This window comes from Cynocephalus volans, chromosome 11, assembly GCF_027409185.1.
Source record: "Cynocephalus volans isolate mCynVol1 chromosome 11, mCynVol1.pri, whole genome shotgun sequence".
NCBI classification, from domain to species: domain Eukaryota; kingdom Metazoa; phylum Chordata; class Mammalia; order Dermoptera; family Cynocephalidae; genus Cynocephalus; species Cynocephalus volans.
The window spans coordinates 71,299,106-71,318,258 of record NC_084470.1 but is presented as its reverse complement, the minus strand read 5'-3'; the positions used below and the strand labels follow the sequence as shown (position 1 = coordinate 71,318,258).

The 19,153-nt window shown below is 39.4% G+C and overlaps 1 protein-coding gene across 3 annotated transcripts in view; it reads left to right on the top strand.

The window, feature by feature from the left end:
- CADPS (calcium dependent secretion activator) overlaps window positions 1-19,153 on the top strand; it is a 431,225-nt gene that overhangs the window by 381,164 nt on the left and 30,908 nt on the right. For all 3 annotated transcript variants that reach the window (XM_063113329.1, XM_063113327.1, XM_063113328.1), the window contains 2 exons: window positions 6,834-6,866; window positions 13,733-13,840. In XM_063113329.1, the coding sequence (XP_062969399.1) occupies window positions 6,834-6,866; window positions 13,733-13,840 (141 nt within the window). The remainder of the gene's footprint in view (window positions 1-6,833; window positions 6,867-13,732; window positions 13,841-19,153) is intronic.

The window sequence follows — 19,153 nt, the reverse complement described above, 5'->3', positions numbered from 1 at the left end:
ACAAAGAAGAGAGGAAGTCAGATGGCCAGACCTCTTAACATTGGATAAGTCACATGCTCCCACCTGAAGCATTTTAACCACAAAACAGAAGCACCATACCCGGGGGGGGGGGGGGGTATTTAAAGCCAATGACCTCACTCACTAGCAAACATAGCCCAGCCAGTGCCCTGAAACCTGACCAATCAAATCAGCCCCTTTGCAGGTGGCGAGACAAGGAGTATAAAAACAGTAACCAACACTAATTGAATACATATTATGTGCCAGGCCCTATGCAAAGGTTTTTACATACTGTACATTAGCTCCTTTAATCCTTTACATGCACTAAATAAGTTAATATAGGTAAAATGCTTAGAATAGTCTCCCACATGTGGTAAACACTTAAGAAATCCACCTTTTCAAAAAAGTAATCCACACAACCACCCTATGAGGAGGTACTATTATTATTATTGTCATTATCTCTATTTTCTAAGGAAGAAGCTGATGCTTGCAGAGGTGAATTACCTGGCCCACAGCTGGTGGGTGATAGAACCAGATGCCCAGACATCTGACTTTTGATCCCAAATTCTTATCCCCTATCCCAAGCTCTTACCCACTACACTGTACTTACTACTCAGAGTATACAAAACAACCCTTTAAGCTCTTGTTGTAGAGGAAACAAATATGAGTTCATTTTGAATTGATGGTGCCTAGTTGCACTTTTCTTAATTGTCCTTTAAAAGTGCTGTAGCTCGAACATCAACTTCAAGAAAGCTCTAGAAACCTCTACCCTGGGTATTGAGAAAAGAGTACCATACTCCAAAGTTCATTCAGGTGACAAATTTTTATTGAGCCACTACTATATACCAAGCAACGCACACACTGAGGAGAGAAATCTTATTCGTCATAGAGCCTGCGTTCTAGATATGAGGAAGGTGATAGAAGAAAAATTGAACCAATAAGAGACAAAATTATTTTAGGGATAGTAGTGGCACTGAGTAACATTTTTACTAACTGAACTGCCATGACTCAAAAAAAAATCCACATGTCTGAGATCACCTGGGTTAGGGAAATGAGGAAAGAAGCAAAAATAGCATCATTAGCCCTGGGGCAGAAATTTCAAAGGCCAAACATGAAGTAAATTCTGCTAGCCCTTTGAAATGGTGGTGTGGTCTGCAGTTTCTATGCAAAGGCAGAGAAATCAACTCAGAGCTCTTGTGAAGTCAAACAGGCAGGGGTGGAGTCAGCTTATGTGGAGAATAAATCATTTCCTTGATTGTTTTTTTGTTTTGTTTTGTTTTGTTTAAGAGATCAACCATGGGGAGAAAGGAAAGCTCAGACAGTTACTAATGCAGTGGTATCTGTTCAGACTTCTTTTTTCTTCCATTTTTGAATCTTATCCACCAGATTTCTGTTTGCAAAAAGGGCTTAATCCACTTTTTTTTTTTTTTTTTTTTGTCCGTGCATTGATTTAATAGTATCAAACCCTGAGGTCCTCGTGGTCTGCACCTGGGTTGCTTTTTCCCCTAATGAAGCAAGAGAAGTGGTTTAAGCTCCTGCCGTGCTCCCTATCAAAGCTACACAATGATTAACTCAGGTCCCCTTATTAGGACCAGGCAGAAGAAAATCCCTTAGTCATCAGCATTGTGAAAATCCCGGAATGGTGAGTGTTCAATGAAAAGATTACCTTGGGCACCTGAAAAATAATGGAAGAGCTCAATAGAGAAACCATTAAGCCTGTCTACACACGCTAAGTCAGGTGGAGGGTCGAGGTAATTAGCTGGGACATTCAGGCCAGAGAAACCATTTTGGACCCTCTGCCCTAAGTCAGTGCAGATAATTATTCAAATCCCTCATACATTTTTCCTGGAGAAGCCTTTTTAGGTTATGTCTACACACACACACACACACACACACACACACACACACACACACACACACACGACTTAAATATGACTGGTCAATAAAAGTGGTTTGATTTTTTTTTTTTAATTGAATAATAGGCAGCTTAGGGTATGGGAAGTCCAAAGCTGTAACTTATTAGTTGTGACTTCAAACCAAGTTGCTTTATCTCTCTTAACCTCATCCCTTCAACTGTAAAATGGGAATATTAATAAGACTGCCCCCAAAAGGTTGTTGTGAGGATTAAATATAACAAAAGCAATACTGCCAACTCATTGCCGCCAGGCAATGTAAGCACTCAAGAAGGGTTACGATTGTTATTAGCTGTTGTATGGACATGACCCATTGAGTGTCTGGAGAGAATGTACATTTAGACATCATCTAAGAAGAGTGGGAATCAGAGGAAACGCCTTCATCCTATAGCCGCCAATGTGGTGCCTTGTACGTGGTCAGTGTCCTTTGTTTCAGGCATGTGAAAACATGAACAAGTTGCTCACTGATAGCTCATCTTCCTAACTTCTTCCTTGGCCTCCATCAGCCTCTTTTGATTTTTGTCTCCTTTTCTGACCTCCTTTCCCATAGTGGCTCTATGTGGGGGTCGGGGGCTCAAGGGTTCATGAATACTATTAGAGAATGAGTATTCTTTGTCCCACCAGGGGGGATGGTCAGAAACAGGACTCCCAGGAAATGAAGTCTGCCTGAAGTCACAGTTTTTACCTCTCCTTTGAGGGCAGGTGAACTCCTGCTCAGAAGAGATGCCAGACTGGCTGTCTGGGGCAAACCCCTCCCACTCGCCCGTGTCTCTTGTGTCCTGGGGCACGTGGCCATGGCTTGGTCCCAGACAGTGGTAGATTGTGTTACCAAATATAGCAGAGGGCACTTGCCAGGGAAACTGCCCTTCTACTTATGCCCAAACTCTGCCACCCCGAGGTAAGAGAATAGGTCTTTGCCATCAGCCTCAAGCTTTTGAAGGCAAGTTCTCCAGTGCATAAGCAAATTGGCAGAAAGTATGTGAGGCTGAGAATCAGCTCAGATAACTGCTGGTAACCTGGGGAGATCCCAGTATCTTTTTATAGCAAGAAATTGCCTGTGGGCTAGAGGTGGGAACGAAACTGAACATCGCCACCAGAATAAGGATCATGTGCTCTATCTCCACCAGTAAAACTGTATTCCTAGTAATCATGATAAGAACAGCTACCTTTAGTGCCTAGCACTGTTCAGCACCCTTAATGGATTACCTCCTTCAGTCCTCACAGTAACATTATTACTGTCCCATTCACAGAGGAGGCTTAGAGAAGTTAAGTAACTTGTTCAAAGTCACCAAGCTAGAAAATGGCAAAGCCAGACTTCTAACCCAATCAGTCCTGCATGCATCCTCTCAGCCACTTTACTAGGAAGACTTCTTTTAAAGTTAAAAAAAGAAAAGAAAATTATATATATGCACATATACACTCTTGACAACCATTGACGGAAAAAATACATAAAGTCAAAAAATACTATAAAATAAGTAGTGCTTTTTAAGAAATTTGTGTTTTATTCATCAAAACAATATCTACATATAACAGAAAATAGTCTTTTGTAGATTATGAAGGCTGTTGTTTATTTGACCTAGACATAGTGCCTAGTACACGCTCATATCTTCTGGTAATAATTCCAAACCTCTGGTGGGTTGGGAGGGTGTAGTCATTCCTCTCTACTTAGAGTATAGCTGGCAAAAAGGCATATTCCTATGGATACTTAAAGGTAGCACTGCTGGCATTATGCAGAAAAGGGTTCTGATCCTTTTCTGTGATGGCTGTCTGCACCTCCTTCTGGGCCCTGTCATTTCACTCATTCATCCTGATTCCATGCTCTGGAGCCACTGTGAACAAGTTCAATCCTTCTACATTGAATCTCCTTAATTAACTACATGAATATGATGATTTTCTTTGCCATTAGCCAGTCCTTTTCCAGGCAAGATGCTTTCTGTTTCACTTTCCTCGTAGAACACATGTTCAGACTCCCCTTTATCCTCATCATCAACATCCTTCCTAAAGTTCAGTGGCCAGAACCAAAACTGGTACACCATATGTCTCTATATAATAACAAGACCACAATTTACCCTGAACTATTTTCCTGTTATTATGGGATGATTAATAAGACTAAGCACAAGTCAGCAGTTATCAGATAAAAGAACAAGTCTAATGAACCAAACAAAGGCTTGTGCATATAGAAGAGTGGATGGTTTTCATTCATGGAAGCGCTTGGCTCATCTTCCAAAACTGCCTTGAAAGGAATAGAATTTGACTGGTGTCATTCTCTGGTTTGGAACTGCATGTTAGTGGTAAGTGGAGAGTAGGCGTGTTTAAAGGTTGATCATTTCAGCTGTAGCAAAACTCCTACCAACTGCCAAGCATCAACTTTACAGAGCAAAGGAGGCGATTTCTAGCTGAGAAAAATTATTTTGCCAGCAACTGCTCTGACCACTGATGTTTGAATTCCTCCCATTTTCTACCAGTGTTAATAAGATGGGGAGTTCCAAGGAGAAATTTGGGCTCAGAAGAATACATGAGAGTCCTGGCTTCTCTGCCTTCTGGCTAAGATCATGAGCAAATAAATTTCTAAAATTCTGTGGGTTTTAGTGTTCGCAATTGTAAATGGATATGATTAATAGCCCCCATTTTGCAGGGTGGCTTAAAGAAAAAACTGAAAGTGTTTTGCAAAGTAAAAAACATATTAAGAAACATATATCTGTTAGATAATATTGTATATGGGGGAGATAAAAAAAAAAAAAAAAGGCAGGATACCTCCTTGCCTGAACTAAATTCTGGAACAGGAATGGAGAAAAAAAATTGGAGGTTGGGAATCATTTAGTAGAAATGGTAACTGTGCTAAATTTGGAAAGCTTTCTTCAAATATCTTTAAGGAACAAGAGTGGTTCCTTCACCCACCAGCTTTTGCAGGCAGTTGGCTTTATATACAACCATACCAGTTTTCAGACTGATCAATACAGTGCTTCTTGATCTGGTCTTCCCTCTGCTTATTTTTTAAGCATCCTGAAGCCAGAACTGGTCACTAGCTTTCTCTCATTCCCTCCCTTTACAAATTTTCCAAGTTCCCTTTCTAAGCCAGGGACCAGGTGAGTCAATGGGGAGATAGCCACAAGCAAGACCAATATAGCCTTTGCTCTCATGACATACTGCGGGAGACAGACATTGCACAAAGAGTTACTGAATTGCAATTGCCATCAGTGTGGCAAAGAAAAAGTGTAGGGTTCTAAGAGAATCTATAATCACCTTGGGTGCTGGCAATGATTCAGGAAAATAGAATTCATTGCCCTCTCAATAATTAACTAATCCATGTGTGTTTCCCACTTTAAAGTTTGTAAAGCACTTTCTCACTTCATCAGGCTATTAGCTCTGCAAAGTACACAGTATTATCACCCTGTTGTAGAACTCTGGAAACCAAAGCTAAGCAACTTGGCATGATTTCCCCAGGGTCAGCTAGTTCAGGCACTTACAGAACTTTTATCTGCAAATCCTGGGCTCTTCTACACCACCCTGCTAGTTCATTGGCTGCTTTCTCTTGGGAGATGACATTTTGAAAAATAGTGTTGAGGAAAGAGCAGTAGGGGAAATCACTTCCCTGGGACACATTTGGGTGGAAGCTGTGCTTAATACTGGTTTCAGCCAAATTGCAAGAGGAAGCCTATCTGAGATGTGAGAAGACATCCTGTTTTGTGTGCATCGAAATCTTTGTAGTTCCCACTAAAACTGGAAACCCTCTCTGACCCCAAATAGAGTTCCTTGGTGTTACCTGTGCCTAGAGGAACCTGCGTCAACATGAAACAAAGAATATCAGACTTACTCCCATAGGTTTCATTTCTCAAATCCAGCTGGTAATGACTTTTCACAGCACCCAGAGCTCACCCAGATTTGCTGATGAATTGATCATTTGAGCTACTATTTGTTCCATGCTTACTCTGTCCCAGAACTTCATGTGCATTCACTCTTATCCACCCACTGAAATGGGCTCTATTAGTATGTCCATTCTGCAGATGAGGCAGCTGAGGCTCAGACAGATGAAGTAACTTGCCCAAGGTCACACCGCTTGTAAGTGGTAGAGCTGGTATTTGAACCCAGGTCTGACTCCAAACTCCATGCTCTCAAACACTACACTATCATACTCCCTCCCCAAAAACTGAATGTAAATTTCATGATTATTTCCTGTACCTCCTGTCTGGGTTTTTTAACACCTAAAACCAGGAGCTATAACAGCAGCCTTGAGACTGTTTAAAAGGCTCTGGTACCCCCACCCATAGACACCATCTCCCTTTGGCTTGAGGATAACCACCCACTATATCCCCTCTTGAAAATCTGAGTTAACAGAAACTGAGAACTGAGGGATTCAGTAAGGACAATCTGCAGCCAGATTACACAAAGACTCAAGGTACAAGAAGTGACAGTAGTCTTAGTTGCTTTTCTAGACTGGTGAGCCCTTCACTAATAGGTCTGGGTTGAGCTAGAGCCACTTTTCTCCTTTTTAAAGGACGGGAGTAAAATGCAAAGCTCTCACGCCAGCACAGAATCTGCATCAGTAAAACTGCTTTCTCTCAACAGAACTGAGGCCACCAGAGATGGGAAAGGGGGAGGGAGAGGGGGGTTAGGAAGAAATTGGTAAAGGGCCACAAAAAATGATTACCTTGTATAGTGATAAATAACATAATGAAATAATAAAGTAGAATTTCAGCAAGGTTAAAAAAAGTTGTGCCCCCTGTCTTTCGCTCTTTCTACAAAGCAGTAGCTATGGCTTGAAACAAAACAGCAAACAGACTTTATCTTTTAGTACCTTTTTGTTTTTCCTGGTCAGCTCCATGTGCCACATATTGTTTTAACTCTGATGGTGATACAGCATTGAGCTGTGAACAATTAAACACAAACACCAGCCTCACTTCCATCCTCTTCTTTCCTCCTTAGGTGAAGGCAGCGTCCAAATATGTGGATGTACCTGTGAGTATTTGAAAATTTGAAAATTGGTTTTTGTGGGTTTGGTTTTTTGTATTTTGGTTTTTGCTTTCATGAGAACTTGATGAGGCTATTTTCATTACTTGCTGCTAAATTGTATATTCCTGACTCAAGTCATCAGAAAGAGAGAAGCCAAGAATATTTTGTAGTAGACTTTTTTTCACATGAGAAGAGGGCAAGGTTTCCTCCATCAGGAAAAAAGGTCCAGTTAAGGGCACTTTCACTATCATTTTCATTGCATTTCTGGTACGTTTCATTCTGTTTCACCCTGCTCACCAGCTCTCCTGCATGCACACCTTGGGAGCTAGAAATTTGCACAATGGTGCCAGTATTTTAAAAAACAAATAAATTCTGAATTTGTTCATTTTGGGTCAATTCTACAATTGTTTTAAGGAAACCTTACAAAACTGCTTATTATTAGTGCAGGCCTCATTAATGAAGAGAGCTCTCAAAGTTCACAGATAAAGCACTTGAAGTTGCCCAAAATTTACATTTAAATTGAGGTTAAGTACTACACATGAATGCTAAAGTGTGGGATTACCTGTGATAAATCAGGATACATTTATAGACAGACTTTGTCCTGCCTATTTGCAAAATAAAATTGGAGAGATTTAAATATATTCCAATAAAGAGGAAAAGAAAATGATTCTGTTTCTCCATTTCTAACAAAAGAGGTGTGAGTCTATTATAAAATATTAAATTTAGAGAGCTTATCTCAATAGCCACCAAGGGTCTTGTATTGAACGTTTCTCATTCTGAACGTGGTTAAGTACCCTCCTTGTTCAAATACTTATTTGTTAAAATTTGTTTTTTTCTAAAAGGATTTATATTAACATTTAAATTCATTTCCCCAGGAAGCTAAGTGTGTAATGGTTTATTGGCTTATTTCTCAAAGGTAGACAAAATGGAAAATTGGAGTAAATTTAACATTAGCATATATTTTGTTTGTTTAATGAAAGAATGTGCAATCAATAATTATGCTTTGAATTTATATAATACTTCTCATCAAGGGACCTCAGATATTTTCATGTAGACGGTCCTCATAATGAAGCACAGAAAGAGCTCACATAACTGCAGCAAGGAGAGAAGTTAAGTAATTTGCTTTCCCGAGCCCCAAAGTACAAACTTTCACTTCACAGGGAGCAAACTACTCAAATTCTCTGGCTCTGTGTCTCCATCTTTAAAGAGGATGTAATAATACCTAACTCATGGGTTTGCTGCACAAGTGAAATGACACCATATATGTAGAACACCCAGCACCATACCTAGCACTCATTAGATATTTCAGCACAGAAGGGCACATGGGGATCATGGTGCTGGTGGTACAATGCCTATACTCTATTACATGGGGCAGAAAGGGAAATAAATTTGCCGACATCCATACTGGCCTTCACTGGTCTTCAACAGTGACAGAAATTGAAATTCTAGACTCTCAACTTGCAAATCTGATGGCCGAGGTCTGTTTTCTACAGGCCTCAGAGCACAGGGGAGATCTCAACAGTGTTGTTTGAACAGGTAACCCATAGACAGAGCCCAATTACTTGGAGAAATTTGATTCAGCAATCAGTACTAGTATCAGGTTATGTTACGTTGAACTACATGAAATTGGCATTTTGGAGAGGTCAAAACCCGCAAATATCAGCAATTTCATGTGGTTCAACCTGATAATTTCCATAAACCAGGTTCAGATTTATTATAAAGATGATGGGGGTAGGAGGTGGGGAATGAACTCTACATCAATAGAAAGGGTGCCCTGATCTGTAGTCATTCAGTATTTAGGCATTAATTATGTTATATTAGAAGCGTTGTTAGGCTATGAGGGAACAAAAATGAATTAGCTTAGTTTTCACCTTCTACGGAGGCAGAAGAAAATGATGCAGCATGCCCCAAAATGTGGTACGTTTACCCCTGATGATATACAATGGCTGTTGTAGTAGTAACAGCAACTACTGCTATAACCAAACCATATAAAGCACTCACTGTTGGCCAGGCACTGTTCCAAGCACTTCACATTTAATCTTCACAACAACCCCCGTTTACAAGATGAGGAAACTGAGGCACAGGTTAATTTGCTCAGGGAGCCACAGCTGGTAAGAATTGAGATTTAAGCCAATGCTCTTAAACACTCTGCCATACTGTAAGATGATTTTAGTTAGTGCATAAACATCTTTATTTCAGTAGTTGAGCAATTGTTTTAGTGAGTATTAGAAAAAATATGATTAGCACATCAAACCCCTGATTTCATCAATTATTAATGACTTAGGACAAAGCTAAACTTTAAAATTGAGTTGATTCACATATACTTTTATAGCTAATAATATTATATGTTTTAGTAAACAAATAACAATTTTATAGAAAATAATAGTACAAAAAATAAATTAATAAATAAATAAAATAAAAAATAAAAAGCTGGATTAGTTTGGGCCTCCGTATTTAAGTATCTATTATATATGTGAAAATATCTAGAAGAGTGTTTCAAATGTATTAGAATAAATAGTTATGATGATATCAAAAAAAAAAAAGAAAATAATAGTACATAATACACATGTGCACTATATATACATTGTTTACCTCTAGTAAATAATAGTAACCATTTACTTCTGAAAACAAACCCTATGAGGGGGGGAATATTATAATCCTGTTTTACAGCGGAAGAAACTGAGGGTCAGAGAGGTTAGGTAGCATGCCCAAGGTCACCTGACGAGTAAGTAGAGCTTGAAGATTCGGTGCTGTCAGTTTGACTATACAGCCTACCAGCACTGGTTCCCAAGAGACTTGTGTGCATCTCTCTCCAAGTCAGTTTTCAGTAAGAGCACATTGATAGCTCAAAAGCAGCCTTGGTGGGAGTGTTTACACCATGGAAATTAGCAAGCACTACAAATCAGGGATTTGCTTTGTTTTGTTTTGTTGTTTGTTTTTGTTTCGAAGAGCTAGTTTACCAGCACACCACTACCTAGTGCTTACTAAGTCAGTGGTTCCCAAACCAGAAGGTGCAGCAGTAATACTTGACAAGGCTTATTTGGTTTGTTTTTGGTTTTTTAATAGAGATTTTCAGCCCCTCAGCTTCAGAGATTCTGATTCAGTAGGTCTGGGGTGGAACCTGGAAATCTCTTTCCAAAAGTTCTTGATTCTGATACATGATGCAAGTTTGGAAACCAAAGGACTAAATATCAGTAATTCTTGACCTTGGCTATGTATTGGAAACACCTGGGGAGATTTCATAAGTACTAATGTCCAAGTTGCTTGCCAGACAGATTAAAACCAAATCTCTGGGTTGAGGAGCCCAGGAATCAGTATTTACAGAGCTCCCCAGGTCCTTTCAATTTGCAGCCAGGCTTAAGAACCATTGGATAAATTCATTTCTCAAATCATTTCTAACTCTGAAAACTCTGAGTTCACCCTTGTTGCCCTGTGAGGATTTGGGCACATAGTTTATTGATTTAGTTCCATGTGGGGACTAATAGTTAGTTACCTTAGAGATTTGTCTCTTAATTATCCACACTAATGAAGAGAAGCATGTCAGAAGTCATTCAAAACATTGCATAATCCCCAAAGTGTATCTCTTTTTCTTAGATGTAGTATTCCACCCTCAGGTATATGTAGCAGATTTGCATTTATAATGGAGCTTGCTTCAGATGCTGAAAACTTGAGTTTCTTGTCTTCAAGCTCAGAGGTATCCTGGTAGGGGCAAGCTAAGATTAAAATGTCCTATTTTTCTTAAGCCACAGAGTGCCTTATTCACAAATTATGTCTTCTGCACATGGATGGAGTTAACTACAAAGATATTTATTTATATTTGTTTAAATGTTTTCTAAAGTCTATGTCATAAATCTATGTCTATCAGTCTGTCCAAGCCACATTTAAAATAAAAAATGTCATTGTGAGATATCAAAAACCATCACCTGGAAGTTTATCCTATTATGTGTAGGTAACAATATGGTCTAAAGCTAATTCATCTAACAGCATCATAATTGTTCAGTCAAGTAAGTATATTTTCATGCTATAACTACAGGTTAGCTTATTTGTCAACAGTTTTTATTTTAACTGTTTTGATCAGAAATCTGTTTAAAGTGCATTATACATCCTTCCTTCCCCTCCCCCCTTGCCTTTTGAAACAGGGTACTGACTGTAATTTAATCTTTTTTCAATGACCCAGGATCAGCATTGTGACTGTGTCTTTCCCCAGTGGCTTCATAGTGACCCGCTCACCCAGGGCCTCCCGAGGTATAGGGGCAGTTTGCCCCTGCCCTCAATAGTCCCAAACCCCAGCAGTTGGTGAGTCCGTGTGTCTGGTGTTGCGGTTTGGCAGCTTTCTCACTCACGCTCAGAGCATCAGGAAAAGTGATAGCTCTCTCTTATCAGCACTTGTTTCATACAGCTCCCCTCTTCCCGATTCCTGGTCCATCAAGGAATGGAAACCAAATTTGTTGGAATTAGATGTGAAGCCAGTTTAAAAGGAAGATGGTTTGGAGTGGGGACCTGAGGACTGTGTTTTATGAAAAACTAGACATTTTCATTTGGAGACTTTATCATTTTTATTTTGATATTGGCTCCTCCTAAACCCTTTTCTTCTTCTTGATTCTAAAGTAGATTCTAAAGATAGGTAAGGCTGTGGCATAATATAATATGTGGGTTTAGTCATGTTGGCTCATGTTTGTATTGTGATGTGTAGCTTTCAAGACATTTTCATATACACTATTTTAGCTAATGACCATAACAATACTTGAAGGTAAGTAGGGGAGCTGTTATCCCATTTTACAGGTTATATAACTAAGTCAGAGAAGTCTAAATGATCTACACAAGTTCCAATTTGTGGGGGGATACAGTAAAAATCCATGCAGTGGGACTGATGAGCTTAAAAAAGGAGATGGAGGGGGGATTCAGTCATTCATTCATGGATTTGTTCACTCAGTAAATATTTACTGAGCACTTGCTATGTGCCAAGTACCCTTCTGAGTGCTGGGGATATAATAGAAAACACAGTAGGCCAAACGAAGTTCCTGTGTGATATAGGAGCTTATGTTCTAGTGGAAGAAAGACAAAAAAAAAAAACCCAAGAAATATATAACATGATGTCAAGTATTGGTAAGTGCTAAGAAGAAAAATAAGACAGAGGCCAAAGATAGAGAATTATGGAGTTTCTTAACTACCTGGGTGAGATGAACCACACTGATTTTTTACAAACAGAAGTTTTTAAAACTTAAATGAAATGCCCCTTTGAGGACAGTAAGCCTTAGTGAAAAGAGAAGGAGTGGTGAAAGTAACCACCATGGTAGACCACTGTTTCTACATCGTGAGTTATTAATAGGTCTTGCTAAATTTGGCTTTGTGTCTTAGCTCTAAGATGGCTGCATGTGCCCAGGAAAAGTCCATATCTGCCACATGCATCACCAGGGAAGAAATGGAAACAATAATAATCTTTCTCAAGTTCCCCAGGTAGGGGTCCCCATCCCTGCTGAGAATGCCCTCTGATGTGTGGCTGCCAAAGGGAGAAAAGGAGAAAGGTGCCAGTTTAGAACTGATAGCTATCACTTACACCTCATTGGAGAACATCCATTGTTTCCAATCATAAAACTGAAACAATTATAGGACCATTATGGAACCTGCTCAATCCATTCCCTGAAAATTACTTGAAAGTGTAACACTTGACTACTGTGGCTTTGGGTTGTCCTCATTGTTTTTCAAATTAATACCTTGTCATTGTTTCAGCAGGTGTTAAGAAATGTTACTAGCATCCCAGGGGCCAAGCATTGGCCCTTTGCTTGATAATTGTTTGCTTTGTATGGGGGGAAAAAAAATACAGTCCTACTGTTTCCAAATCCTCCTCATTTTCACCCTGGAAATTACACAGAAGTGTTAACTAACTTCAATTTGCAGTGCCTGACAGTCACGTCTTGTAGAGAAATGATACTTTGTGATCTAAGGTAAATCACAGTAATGAAAACGAATCTTTTTAGTTATTAGCAAACATACATATCTACTGTGGAAATTTAAGGGGTTTGTGGCAGCTCTCCTAATGACCCATATTACAGTGTTTTAATAGGTTTCTTTGGTGATAACTTTGATTGCGACATCTCAAGCAGTGTGCATTCTGAGTTTGTTTGTTTTTTTTTAACATCCTTGCAATAAATCATTTCCTAATTGCTAGATGAACCACCTGCTTACCTTTCCAGAAAATCTTATTTATTTAAAAATTCTTCCTCCTCCCTCTGCCCTTTTGAAAAAAATCCTTGGACTCTAAGGCTGCACTGGAAAGCACAGGCAAATAGTTAAATGTCTCCTGAGTGAACTAACTAGCAAATGTCACTATGTACACTCAGGTTAGACTACCCCTAAAGGTGGAACTTGGGGAGGAGGGGGTATAGATTTGACATAAGATTTCTTTACTGAGCACTTTCTTGTGTTTTTTGAAAAGGAAAAAGGGATTGGGGAAGGCTGTCACCTTTCTAATGAAATGTTAAAAACAAACAGTGGAAGACAGAGTACATTTGGATATTCTTTTATGGGGGTTTCAATCTAAAGCAAAGCCAGAGAACATCTCTGGATTAGTCAGTGAAGATTTATCCATTACATAAATTTGCCAGGAAAAAAATTAATAGTAGAAAAATAGCTATAATATCCTACAGTCCCGACTCCCTTCTTAGGCAGGCTTGATTTCTGCAAAGAGCAGGAGGTTCTTATATCAATTTCTGCCAGTGAAGGCTGTGGATAACTATACCGTGGCTACAAAGGGGATGTAGCAAAAGCCATGCAGGGTGTGTGGGGGCAGGGAAAAGGTACAGATGAATGGGTTAATCGAGGAAGAGTCGATGTCTAAAAATTCCATTTTCATGTTTCCTGTTTCTTTGCAGAAACCCGGGATGGACGTGGCCGACGCCTATGTGACTTTCGTCCGCCACTCTCAGGATGTCCTGCGTGATAAGGTCAATGAGGAGATGTATATAGAAAGGTTATTTGATGTAAGTAAATGCCTTCTCCTCCTTGAAGACCAAGGAGGAGACCCTCCAAAATGTGACAAAATAAGAGACAGGAGGATAAGTCACATTTTGAGAAAATGGATTGGTCCTGGTTCAAACAAAATCTTTTCCTCTCCCTCTGCCTTAGGCTCTTATCTGTCGTGTGTCTGTTCCGAACCCTCTGGTGTGGCAGTGTCTCAGTCCCAATCTGTGTGATACACAGGGCGGCGCACAGGCTCTCAGCAAGCAGGCTCGTTCCTGCACCAAGCTTGCAAGGCAGCTTTCTCTAACTGGCAAAGACCTTTCTTGGTCATGGTTCTCCTCCTTGCAATCTGGCCTCACATTGGGGAGATGTTCTCGTTGGGGAGGCTAAGGCCAACTCCCTCTCCTGGGAGTGGTACCTCTCTGACACCAGCTGTGGCATGCAGATGTGCAGTAAATGTCGCATCGTTATCACTTCCAAGATGATTTTATTTCTGGAAGACTAGAAATCCTTAGCCCTGGGTTTCTACAAACGTGTTAGAGTTTCTCAGTCACTTGCAGTTCTAAACCGTGGTGCCCCTGCCCACCCACCCTCCTGAAAATTTGTGAAAAGAAGCAGGTATACAAAGAGTGAGTACACTGGGCTGCCAGACCCAGATCAAACTTCAGAGAATGCAGGTTTCCAAGAGTTAATCATTTTCAAGCAATCTTATTTTTACTGTGACTACATCTGCACTGCAAAGCAAGCCACTGAGGCAAAAAGAAAAAAAAAATGGAATCTGCTTGGGTCTCAAATTGCCTGTTTCTTTCAGGCCAAAGCAGATGGGGTTACCTAATTTAGCCAGATATTTTGCTTCAGGTTTGCACCAAATTTGCCAGTGTAGACCCAGCCAGAGTGCATGGAAGCTGATGTCCTTGTCTCCGTGTAGCTCTAATTGTGCAGCCTACTTCTGTCTCGTGAAACGTGAGCTCCTCCTGTCCAGGTTTCTGTATTTTTAGTGCCAGCCTGAACATTAATGTTTTGGTCTACTATGAAATCCGTGTTTCTATATTTTTTCTGTGATTGTGTTCAGCAATTTACATTGAGTTTTTGTGTGTGTGTGTGTTTTTGTTCCATAGCTAAGTGAGCTCATTGTTGGCACCGCTCTCAGATTCTGCAGCTTCTGACTTTTATATGCTTTGTCTTCCAGCTCATTTGCTTTCCTCGTGTGTTGAAAGGCTCCTTTCTTTTTTTTTTTTTTTTTTTTTTCCTTTTCCAATCATCTCCTTTCTGTGCTGGATACCCCTCTCTCCCCTGCATCACCTTTCTTTGACAAAACCCTTCTTACTTTTTAATTCCCACCCATCCTCTCTTGGATTAAAATGGAACTTATCTCTCATGTCAAATGTTTTATCACATTATATCAAGTGGCATGAATTAGAATCAAATAATCTTCCTGTGTACATCTTCTAGCATGACCCACATCCACTGAGAATGCCTCATACATGCATAAAGCTCACCAGCGGGTCCCCCCCCTTCTCTGCATGCGTGCCTTTATGAAAGTACTGAGCCTAGAATGTCTGGGGCACGATCACCCATCCAATAGGCATTGAAAACAGAGACAGGCAGGACCCTCAGGTCTGCAGTTAGGAGTGTGGACGCTCTGCCCATCTCCACTGAATTAAATTCTAAACCATAAATTTTCAAGAAGCCTGTGGATTGTTCTTTTCAATGCCTAGGTTGCCTTTTTTTTTTTTATTTCCTTTGATCAGTATCTTCTGATTCTCAGTTCTGTGTGGCCGTGTGTGGGTGTGTGTGTGTGTTCCCGTGTGAGCGTGTGTGTGGATAACCTCGTGCTCTCTAAAACTTAAAAACATCTAGTACTGAATTTGATGTTTAACCCACAGTTTCACCTGTCACTTCAAAGACAAATAATCCACCCTTCTCTCTTTCTTTTTTTAAATTAGAAGTGCAAAAGGGAAATTATTTTTAAGGTAGCCTTGTTGAAGGCAGTGAGGCAAATTGTCCTTCTGTAGCTCTTTTTAAAGGAAAGTGTAATTGAATCTTCCTTTAAAAAGTAAGAGTGCAACCTTGGCTAGCCCAGATGGTAATACTGGACTTGCCCTACTGCTGAAGAACACAGGAAAATTCAAGCCCTCCAGCCTTTAATGTGAATTAATAGTGAAAAGAAATATTACTAAGAATATGTTTTTCAGAAAGCAAGTTATGTTTAGGGCCTTTCAAAAATTCACAAGTATCTCCGGTCCCTCACTGAATTCCACCGAGAGCATAAAATGGCATCAGTCCCACAATTTAGTCTTATGTCCCACTTTTGTTTTCCCAATGGAGTCTTAGTTGTACTCTCCTGAGTATCTGCTTATAAAGGCTTAAGCGTTACAACCATTCTCTGCACATCATTCCCTACCCCAGGGGGAAAAAATTTTTTTTCAGAAGCTCATTTAGGCATAACAAATTCCTTTGCCATTTACTTTCTTACTTTTCAAATAACCTGGTCCCCTAATTTACGAAATATTGGTGCTAGGCAACCTAACTGATGTATTGCAAAGAAAGTTATTGAATCTGTCATGGATTTAAAACATTTGTCATTTTAAAAACCCAGAGCTTCTCAAAAAGCTTCATTACCATGCAGTCTCAATAATTTAATTCAGTACTTACTGTTTTTCTATAATCTAGCAGCAAAACATCAGATTACCAACATGTTTGATTATTTTCGGCTTCTGTTTCCTCAGGCATGGTGTTTATTCCTTTGTGGATATGCTCTGCAAGACTCCCGTGTCCACTGAGCTAAACAAGGGAATAGGAATGTCAAGGCAGAAGGGTCTGTGAAACTGCCACCCTAAGTTTCTAGCTGCAATGAACTTATTTTTTAAACCTTATTCCTTAATAATAGCAGTCCTGGGGCAGGTTTCTAAACAATTGGCAGAAATCTACCGAAAAGACTTGTTGATTTGGGAAGTTTCTCTTCCAAATCGTTGCATTTTGATAAATGGCAAAAATGAATAATAGCAAGTTAGCATTTTGAATGAAGAAAAAAATATATATCTCCGAGATTGTTTGCTGTTTGGGGGTTATTGATTCTGACTATTGTGTCATTCTCTGGGTTTCAGTTCCTGCTGGCATCTGTCTTTCAGAGGCATGTTCTAAGAGTTCCTGTTGTGGTTGGTTTTAACTGTGTTTCGAGTCTCAGTTTTATCTCAGTTTTATTTACCTGATAAGTCCTTTAAGTTCTTGCTATTTGGTATTGTTCCTTCCCCCACCCCCCACCCCCACCCAACCCTTTGAGTGTACCCTTGTAGAAAAGGCTGGATGGCTTTAATGTGTATTTGTATCTGAGAATGTTTGGATTGATAGATTAATAGCTGGTCATTTAATGGTGCGTTCCCTGTTTTAACTAGGCCCCTACCCAGTGCTCTCTGAGCCGGTTTTCTCTCTGCCTCGTCATTGTACTTTTGGCTGGAAGTGGGTGCTTGTGGGAGATTATCGGCATAGCATTTGGGGCTCTATATTTGATGTTCTGCATTTTTATCTATTTTATTATGTAACTTAAGAATAGGCTTTCCAAATTCATCTTCACTGATTTTTTTTTAAACCAAGCATTCTCTAGGTTTATTGGAGAAATACATTTCAACATAATGTTGCCTAACCAGGTCATTTTTTGCCGTGAAAGTTTCCCTGTTTATTAATGTAACTGTTTTATGTAGTCTTTCTATAAAACACTAACAACTTAAATAATGCCCCTAAAAAAAGACCCAGTCCAAAATAAATTGCTGATTGGAAAAAAAAAAAAACCTCCAACTATTTCCCATAATATTTCAGATGTGCAGCTATACATTTTTATCTGCATTTTTGTAAATTTTTTTCCTAAAAAATGAAATACAATTGTATATTGGTTTCAGTTGCTGCAAAATAAATGTCTAATATTTTGAAACAAAATACTCGGAGATTTACAGAATGAGACTATCTCAATATGTACAATAACAATGAATTTAAATTACATTAAAGATACTGCATTTTTAAAAGAACATTAGTTTGCTCTAAGATTCAAGTGGAAGCTTGGCCTCCTTGAAAATTATTGCTGACTTTTAAAGAAAATATAAAACATGGACATGAAATAATCTCCACATTCCTAAAGCAGCAGCTAAGGAGGAAAGCTCAAGTTCAAGAAATAACTTGAAGACAGCAATTTCAAGTTGGAGTGTCCATAAATCATGCAGATGGCTTTTCCCCCATCTCTAGTGATTAATTCAACATCTTCCCAAAAACAAAAACATGCTTTTTGAAATTAGAGATCAGATCATCAAGAGAAGCACCTAAGATTTCAAGGTCTAAACAAAAATTAATTTATTTTCTTTCCTCCGTGTACTCCTTGAAGACACAGACTGAGAAGAAAATCGGGATTAAAAGAGATGTGCTTAGGGTGAATTCATCTGCTTAAACCTCACAGGCTCGGAGATGAGTGATTAAAAAGCCATCTCGAACTTGGATGGAATCCACATTGGTAGTAATGCTGCATCCACGCTGGCTTTCTTCAGGCCCCTGTGTCATTGTGAGCCAGGCCCAGGGAACATTTGACTGGAGATGATACATGGATTATATAGGTCAATTATACACTTAATCTGCCTTCTGGAGGATTAAGTATTTGCAGATTGACTCTGCATTTGGCTTCTCCGTGGCAGTTATCAGATCAGGAAAGGGCCCCTTACCAAACCTCCTCGTAAGAGCTTAATCAGGCAGCGCGGTCAGATTCAGATAGAACTGCTGCTCAGTATTCTTTGCCTTGCATGGGTTTTAATTTGCTGTTCCATTATCAAATCATATATTTGCCCACTTTATGTGGCAGCACAATAATTGAGTGTGAATATTTCCCTTTAAAGGAATAATTTAAAAAATGAAATCTCTGCCTATTAAAATATATTTGCTGTATTTATATATGAAACCACAGATAACCTTATTTTAATAACCTTATTAAATTATAAAAGCACCATATATGTGAACATATAGCAATCAAAGTGGGAGTCATCCTGATCAAGGAAGTAAATACTGAAGAATAGGCTATAAGTAAAGCATTATATCTGTAAGTATATCACCAACTGTCCAGGTGAGGGAAAATGTTTCCAAACATACAAAGTGGGGAGAGATGCATAGGATTCACCAATACAATAGGTTGCAATTCCAGTTAAAGAAAATCAAGGCATGTAGCATTCTAGATACTGAGATAATGAATTACCTCCTCTATGAGCAACAATCAGCCTTGGGTGCCCTGAATGGGAGTTATTGTGTAGTGATCACGGGCCTTGCCTCTGGAGTCTTCAGACCTGGTGCTTACTATCTGG